Consider the following 8146-nt stretch of genomic DNA (forward strand, 5'->3'; position numbering starts at 1 on the left):
CCGGCCGGCCTCCGCCTGAGCCCTGGCACCTGCGTATCTGTGCTCCCGGGGCTCCCGAGCAACCACATGACTCACCCTGGCCCGAGAGGACGGTGAGATGTAGTAGTGGCTCTCCGAGTCCCCGAGCCGGATGCGGTGGCGGCAGGGGCTGCTCAGCCCACTCAGGGCACAAGTGCTGAGGGCAGAGGGAGTGCTCAGACCCAGCCGCTCTGCTCCAGCTGCAGGGGCCCCCGGGTGCCCAGGCCAGTCCCCTCCTGGGCAAGAACACCTGGTCAGCCCTGCGCTGTAGCCAGGAAACCACACAGCCCCTCCTGGAGCTGTCCCTGCTGCCGGCGGCATCTGAGCCACTGCAGGGGCCGACGCTCCTCCTGCTCCCCACAGCTACGCCCTCAAGTCCCACCCAAGCCAGGCCTGGGCAACCTTGTCCTGCTGGGTGCTGAACAGCAGGCCACCTGTCCCTCCCCAGCCAGCACCCCTGGATCCCTCAGCTCCTTGCGGCCTTTCTCTCCCCTTCTCCCAGCTACAGCTGGGCTGCTTCAAACTATCATCCTTTCCCAGGGAATCCTGCTGTTGCCTAGGAAACAGCTAGAGAGTTGCCCAAGAGAAGGCAAACTGCTTGGCTGCAGGACTCACCAGGACATCCGCTGAGCCCACTTGGCCATGACACCAAGAAGATGGGGACGTCAGTGACGACAGGCTGAGCCTCCCCCCCTTATGGGGTCAGCAGGGGTCCCTGTCCTCGCAGATGGCAAGGGCCAGACTCAAGCTCACCTGGTGTGGCCACACTCCGCGGCAGCAGCCTTTGAGGTAGGCTGTGTGTGGGAAGCCACAGGCTCGATGGTGAGTGTGTTGTCTTCCACGGCACCCCGAACCAGCGCAGAGAGCTGCAGCAGACGGCAGGGCTAGTGAGGTGGACATGCGGATGGGCACACTGGACCTCGCTGCCCACCACTGCTTCCTCACCTCGCGCATGGTGAAGTCCAGGCAGGGGCCCACATCCTCGCGGTAGACCCTGTCCAGGAAGGGACAGGCCTTGTCCAGTGTGGGTGCTGCCCTCCAGGCCTGGAACTCTGCAAACAGCGTTGTATCCATCTGCGGGCAGCAGGGCAGGGAAAGCCAGGGGCATGAGGGTGAGGTGGCCCAGGGCTTGTGCCCAGCAGTGGTGGGCAGCCTCATCTGGGAAAGAGCTGTGAACACATGCTGGGTTTTCAGTTCCTCGACGCTAGGGACCCAGACCCAAGAGCAGGGCCCTCTCCAGGCCCCTCACAGCCTCTTCATGGGCTGAGGACACACAGGGACGCTGGCCTGTCCCTGCATGCAGGGGCGTGCATGGGTGGCCCCCTCTGGATGGTTACCTGCCGTGCAAAGGGGAGACAGGCGGTGGCAGCAGGCTCGGGCTCCCCAGGTGGGGGTGGCCAGGCCGGCTCGTAGGTGAGGTGGGCAGCCTTGCTGGGGAGCACGCAGAGGAGCAGGGAGAGAAGGGGGGCGAGGCCAGGCTGGGCCAGAGGGTGGACAGATGGACGGACGGACGGACAGACATATGGACAGAGTTCACAGAGAGATAGGAGGCAGGAGGAGACATCAGTGTCCAGGTGGGGTCTCCGGGTAGGAGACAAGTAGCCGCAACTCCAACACCTGTGTCCCCTGGGCTCTTCCCTCCCCAAGGTCCCAAGGCCCATTTCCCACAGGCAGAAACTGAGGTCTCAGGGGCTGCCCCAGGGCCACCCAATCCAAAGCCCATGTGCCCAGTTGGCCAGAGGGAGGTGTCCTTCAGAGACATGTGTCTCGGGAAGTGGCCCCACGGACCCTCATGCTCAGGGACAACAGAGGTACCCACGTGGCTCTGGCCACAGTATGGACCCCGGCTCAGGCCACCTGACCCTGAAATTCTGCCCAACTCCACAGGGAAAGGGATGTCACCCAGTCTGTGGGGTGGACAGGCTCCAGGCCACACGGGCCTGCCAGGCTCAATGACCCTACAACCCTGCATCCCCAAGCCCGCACCTCACCTCCCTGCCCTCCTGACCCTGCACCAGGCCCTGCCCAGCCAAGGGGCAGACGGCAGGGCACAGGGCGCTGCTGGTACTCTTGGGCCGTGAGTGTCCCTTGCGGAGCCCAGCCCTGTTGGGGCTCAGCAGCTGTGGGTGGAGCTCGCGGTTGGGGGAGGCTGGGGTGGACGTGATGACCAGGGTCTTCAGAGCGGTTACTTCCGCCTGGAGCATATCGATCTGCAGGAGGTGCGCGAGGAAACAGACCACGGGGCGGGCGTGGGCGGGGAGCACACTGCAGGAGACCCACTGAGTATCTGGGGTCCCAGCAGAAGCCCAGCCTGGGTGCCACAGCCTGGGTGCCAGGCTGAGGCACTGCCGTGGAGCAGCCACGAGTGCGCGAGACACGCGGCTGCAGGCCCTGCCACCCAGCCCCCGCGGCCAGCCGGCCGTGGAGCCTCACCTTGCCCCAGGCCTCCTTCAGCTGCTTCTCGGAGGCCGCCTGCTTCGTGTTGGCCTCCCGCACCATCTTGTGGGCCTCCTGGAAGAGGGCGGGATCTGTGGAGCCGCCAGGGTCGGGCCCCCCCTTCCGCCGCACCCGACACCCCCGGCTCCGGGACCTCGAACAGGCTGGCGGTCAGCTCCTCCAGCTCGCGCTCCAGCTGCTCCCGCACGCGACACAGCCGCGCGCACTCCGCATCTTTCAACTTCAGCTCCTGTGTACAGCGCAGGGACGGTCACTGGGCCAGCCCAGGGTCCCCAGGGGCCTCTGCCTGGTGCCGGGCCCGGCGAGGAGCGGCCGCCGGGAGCAGGGAGAGCTGGGCCCGGTTCCCGAGGCGGGGCGGCAGCCGCGGGCAGAGCGCTCAGTGCCTGCCCGTCCATTTCCCAGGCAGTCGAATCGGGGTCCGCCTCCCCCGCCGCTCCCGGACCCCACCTTCTGGGCTCTCCTCAGCTCCTCCCGCAGGAACTCGGAGCCCTTCTCGCGAATCTCCATGGAGGAGCTGCGCAGGCGCGACACGTCCAGCTGGGTGGGAGCCTCTTCCTCCGGGGTCTCCCCACCCTCTGCAGCCTGGACCTGAGGTGCAGGGGCCTCCCTGCGGCCTCTGCAGGGGTCCACACCCTTCCAGGGCCCCGGGATAGCCGCAAGGGGTGGGGGGAGGCCCTCGTCCGGCTGCGGCAGGCTGCAAGAGAAACAGGACGGTCAGCAGACCCAGGTGGGTCCTGAGGTTTCAAGGGCAGGGACGGTCAGGGGTCACAGCTGCCACCAGCCCCTGCCTCTCATCTGCAACACGGGGCCACTGCCAGCTCTCACGCGCCTCATGGGAACAGTGCAGGAGTGCTAGCCCTGGGCCATGGGGTGGATTTGGTGGGCAGCAGGGGTCACACACTGTGCTGACAGATGCACTCTGGCCTTGAAACAAGGCTGTGACCCCAGCACTCAGGAGGCTGAGGCAGGAGGATCACCTTGAGTTTGAGCCAGCCTGGGCTATGGGCTACTAAGTAGCTGAGCCAAGGCCAGCCTCAGCTACTTGGTAAGACTGGGGGGGGGGGGAGGAGGAGGAAAAAGAACGGAAGAATCAGAGCCTTGGCTTTTCCGTGGCGGAAGGCCCTGATGACTGCCGACTCTGCGGAGTCAGCGCGGCAGGCCAGGCGGGAGTGTCCTCCTCCGGCTCCGACGCCCCTCCTGTGCTGAGGACCCTGGCGCCAAGACAGCACCTCAGATCCGCTGGCTCAGCAGAGCGGGGCCTGAGCCAGCGCTTCGTAGCAGCTGAGCCTGGGCAGAGGAAGCCAGGGGGGGTGGGGAAGGGGGGAGGGGCAGGCAGGGCGTCTCAGCGGCCTCAGCACCAAGAAAGGATTAGTCACCTACTCACCCGGGTCCTCCCACTGAGCCACAGACCCTGTTCAAGGAGGTAGCCTAGGCTGGGCCCAAACTTTTGATCCTCCTGTCTCAGCCTCCTGGAGTGCAAGGGAAGGTGCTTGCCCAGGCCACCCAGATGGTCAGGGCCAACAGGCTAAAGGGGCAGTCATGTCCCCTCCACAGGTCCAAAGTGAGGGTGGGGCGGAGGCAGAATGAGGCCCAGAAGATCGGACCTAGCACAGCCCACACTGTCCCCGAAGCTTCTGCTTGTCCCTAGGCCACAGTCTTGCTTGCAGGACTGAGGCGCCTGTCCTGGGGGTACACGTGGCCCCAGGGCCCCCAAATCCTCTGGACCTGTGCCACGTAGGACAGGATGGGGCCGGGGAGCCAGCCTTAAGTCCACGGGGGCCCAGCACTGGCCCTCAGGTGGGTGGCCAGAGCTGCTGTCACTTGGCTGCCTGGGGCGCCCATGTCAGGAGAACAAGCGAGAACCCCTGGTGGAGGGCAGAGGCAGACAGAGGACACGGGTGGATGCCAGCTCCGGCTTCCTTCGAAGGTGAGGACCACTGGCTGCCCTCCTGAAGGCCAAGGCCACTTGCCTTCCCGTGGGACCAAGCTGCGTCCCCCCCCCCCCATCTCCACACAGACACAGCGAAGGAGTCTGCATGCACGGGCCCGTGGTGGGCAGCATGGTCCCCACCACTTCCCAGCTGGAGAGAGGATCGGACCCTACTTAGGAACCGAACCACAGACTCACAGGGGTGCGGTGATGCTGCCCTTCTCCTGGAGAAGCCCAGAGCACACACCCTCAGGAGAGCAGGTGCGGGGAGTGGGCCATCCCAGGCTGCCAGCTCCCCTTGGCTTCCCCTCTACCCAGCTCTAGACTCAGATCCCAAGGAGGGATGGCCAGTCACTAGAGCTCTGTCCTTGTCCCTCCTCCACCCAAACCCCACTGAGATGAGATCAGAGATGCACATCAAGAAAGGTTCTGTTCAGGGGCCAAGAGATCAGGGTCGAGCTCGGGGAGGGGGGGTGGCCAGCATCCACCAGCATGCAGTGGAGGCCAGGAAGGCTGAAGGATGGCAGCCATGTGACCGGGGTCTCAGGCAGGCCTCGGGCACCAAACCAGGCTCTGGGACCAGGCAGCAGAGTGTCACCACTGAAGGTGATGCAAGGGCACAGGATCAGAGAGGGTGGCAGGGGGACTGGAACACACAGCAAGGGGCTGGCTGGAAATAGCACCCAGGGTACAGGCCTCAAGGGGCACATGACTGCCAAGCAGGGCATGGATGGCAGCATGGGGAAGAGGCACAATGTACCAGCCACCCTGAGGAAGTGAGCCCAGGCCTGCGGGGTGGGGATGGGAACAGGCCGGAGGACAGCAGCTGGGGACCACAAAGGGACCCTAGGAGAACACCCTGAGCAGCGCAGCCGTGGAGCACAGGCCTGGCAGCGGCAGAGGAACTGGGAGACCAAGGGAGGGGCAGTGGCAGCTTCTGGGTGGCACCAGTGAGCAGCTGAAGCCACAGCCTGTACCAGTGGATGCAGGGACCTGGGGTGGGGGGCACATCTTGTCTCCAGGGTTGCAGGGTCCTCAAGAGGGGTGGAAGAACAGGTGAGACAGGGCTGGGGCACCCACAGGGCAGCAGGTCCTGGGGGGAGGGCAGGGAGGAGCAGGCAGCCTGGCCCAAGAGAATCCAGCCCTTTGTCCCAGGGTCCCAGCAACACAGGCCAGGATGGCCTCTCCTACCACACAGCATGGCACGTGCTTCCTATCTGTCTGAAGAGACCCAAGAAGTACCCCCCAAACCTGGACGCCCCCCAAGTCACCGAGGCTCCTGAGCTTAGAGTGGGCTGCACCAGCCGCGCCCAGGACAGGGTGCAGGAGCCACTCCCAGCTTCTGGGCCTCGATCTTGGAGGGCTTCAGGGCTGGTGACCAAGCCCTCCCTCTCCCATGTAGGGGCTGCTGCCTGGCACTGTGTCCTCAGGAGCTGGAAGACTTGCTCAAGCTCACAGAGCGGGCCTGGACCGCCCAGGTGGCGGTGGAGACACTGGGCCCATGGGACAGCCCTGAGCTCTGCGGTCACTGAGGACCTGGCCTTCGCTCAGTGGAAGACGACCCAGGTGTGCCACATTCCAGGAGCCACAGGGTAGAGGTGGCCCAGTGTGTGGGGTTCAGCATCCTGCAGGAAGTACAGGCACCTCCAGCTCAAGGTACAAGACACGAGCCAGGGCCAAGCAGAAGGGTCCCTCAGCCACTGTTGCCCACTGGAAGGTGGCCGATGGCCACCCCGAGGGGTCACCAGCTCCTAGAATGACCCCAGTGGGTGCTGGCAGTGTGGTCCATCCACGCGGGGGTTCCTAAAGGGCTGGCCGTGACCCCAAACCTTGCCTCCCCTCGGGTACCCAGCTCCTCTGCTGTCCCCCACATCATTGCCTTTCCACTACCTGCACTATCAGGCCAGGCCCACACAGGACAGCAGCACACGGGACTGGGCTCAGCCAGGCAGCCGATGGGTACAGCCAGGCTGGGCCACCACCTGAGGACCCTGTGACTCTGTACCTAGGCTTGTGCCTTACCAGGCCCAGCACTGTCTAGACAGGGGTCATGCCCACCCTAGGGCTCATTTCAACTGGGGACCCAGAGAAAGGCAGTGACAGCTTAGAGCTGGCAGCCACTGGCCGGCTTCGGCCTTCCAGTCACTGGCTGCGCTGCGACCGTGTATCTCCGCAGGCAGGCCAAGCGCACCGTCCCAGGCGCGCAGACCCCGCGCCCGGGCAAGACTGAGCCCCCTGTGCCGCCCCAACCATCGCGCAGTGGGGTGGCCCTAAACCCCCTAAGCCCGCCTGGGACCCCGCCTCCGGTTGTGCCTCTCAGCACCCCGCTCAGCCCAGGGTGCCGGGGGTGGCGCACAGCCTGCCGGGCGAGAGGGGTGCAGCCCTTGGGAACCCCCAGGCCCTCCAGCCGGGAATGTGCGCGCGGGGCCCTATCGCACAGGTCTGCCGGGACCCCACCTCCCGTGCTCCTACCCGCTCCACATCGCGGCGGCTGGTGTCCGCCGCGTCCCGCGCCACAGCACCGCAGCCCGCCGGGCCGCCCCGCCCCGCCCCGCATCACGTGGCCGAGGGCAGTCTGGGGTCACGTGCCTCAGCCCCACCCACCCCACTCGAGACGCGGGGGGCGAACGGAGCAAGCGACAGACGCGCCGCCTTTCTCTGACTACCACCCTGCCGCAGCACGTTGGCCCCCGGCGCCCCTCCCCTCTGCACCGCCTGTGCTGCGTGGCTCTCTCCAAATTGGGTTTCTTAGTTCTCCCATTGAGTTCTCGAGGGAAGGTCTTCCCTGGTGGTGTCCCTCCAGCCACCCCAAGGGCTCTGGCCCTGCCCTGTCCGCCCTTCCGCCAGTGACCCCAAGCCCTGCCTCTGTGGCCGTGAGGAGCCTCAGAAGGCTGGATGTGAAGCTATTTGAACAAGCCAAAGGCACATGTCCCGGAGGAGACCCCAAAGCTGGCCCAAGTCCTTTGTCCCTCTGATCCACCTGGGCCTCGACTTCCCCAGACCAGGCCCATAGCAGGAGCAGCGCTCCTGACCCTGTCCAGGTCCTGCCCACCCACCGGCTGCGGACCCTAAGCCTTTCCTTCCGTGGCCATGAGGAGCCCTGCCCAAGCAGAGGCCCGGGGGGGCCTGACCATGGGCTCCAGCATGGCCCGGCAGCGTACCTGAGCCTTGTTTCCGGCCAGGTTTCATAGGGCTTTCACAGCCAGGTGCTGGTGTAACTGACCACATGGAAGAGGGTGCCCTGGTCCAGGTGGGTCCCACTCCACAACCTGGGCAGGGGTGCCAGGCCGGACTCCAGGGGAGCCTTGCCCCTCCCTGGCTGACCACTTGCACAGTGAACAACCTAGACTCACGTCCAAGGTGTCCCTTCCCTTTTTTTTTTTTTTTTTTTTTTTTTTTTGTGGTGGAACTGGGGATTGAACTCAGGCCCTTGCACTTGCCAGGGAAGTGCTTATTGCACTGAGCCATCTCCCCGGCCCCTCCCTTCCCATTTTATAGTGTTCTGGCCCCAGGGACCTGCTGGGTAATTGTCCCCAGAATTGTAGCCCTTGCCCTTCTTTGGGTCCTTCTGCCCACCCAGCCGGCTCTGCTCACCTCAGGGGCTACCCCAAGCAGGCAGATGGTCCCCTCACCTCCACCCTGGTTGTTTTTTTTTTTTTTTTTTTTTTTTTTTTTTTTTTTGTGGAACCGGGTTTTGAGCTCAGGGCCTTGCACTTGCCAGTCAAGCACTTATTCTACTGA

At 64.8% G+C, this 8146-nt stretch overlaps 1 protein-coding gene across 2 annotated transcripts in view; it reads right to left on the bottom strand.

The window, feature by feature from the left end:
- The window catches only part of Rab3il1 (RAB3A interacting protein like 1), an 8045-nt gene extending 1099 nt beyond the window's left edge, over positions 1-6946 (bottom strand). Inside the window, exons 1-9 of one of the 2 annotated variants that reach the window (XM_023707083.1) lie at positions 6878-6946; positions 2923-3169; positions 2609-2704; positions 2452-2529; positions 2010-2228; positions 1356-1496; positions 964-1092; positions 772-884; positions 76-175 (exon numbers count right to left, since the gene is read on the bottom strand). In XM_023707083.1, the coding sequence (XP_023562851.1) occupies positions 76-175; positions 772-884; positions 964-1092; positions 1356-1496; positions 2010-2228; positions 2452-2529; positions 2609-2704; positions 2923-3169; positions 6878-6888 (1134 nt within the window). In that variant the 5' untranslated portion in view covers positions 6889-6946. The remainder of the gene's footprint in view (positions 1-75; positions 176-771; positions 885-963; positions 1093-1355; positions 1497-2009; positions 2229-2451; positions 2530-2608; positions 2705-2922; positions 3170-6877) is intronic. The other variant, XM_004646725.2, reaches the window with a different exon arrangement.
- Positions 6947-8146: the final 1200 nt, after the last annotated feature.

The sequence above is a fragment of the Octodon degus genome, unplaced genomic scaffold (genome assembly GCF_000260255.1).
Source record: "Octodon degus isolate 3935 unplaced genomic scaffold, OctDeg1.0 scaffold00279, whole genome shotgun sequence".
Classification (NCBI taxonomy): domain Eukaryota; kingdom Metazoa; phylum Chordata; class Mammalia; order Rodentia; family Octodontidae; genus Octodon; species Octodon degus.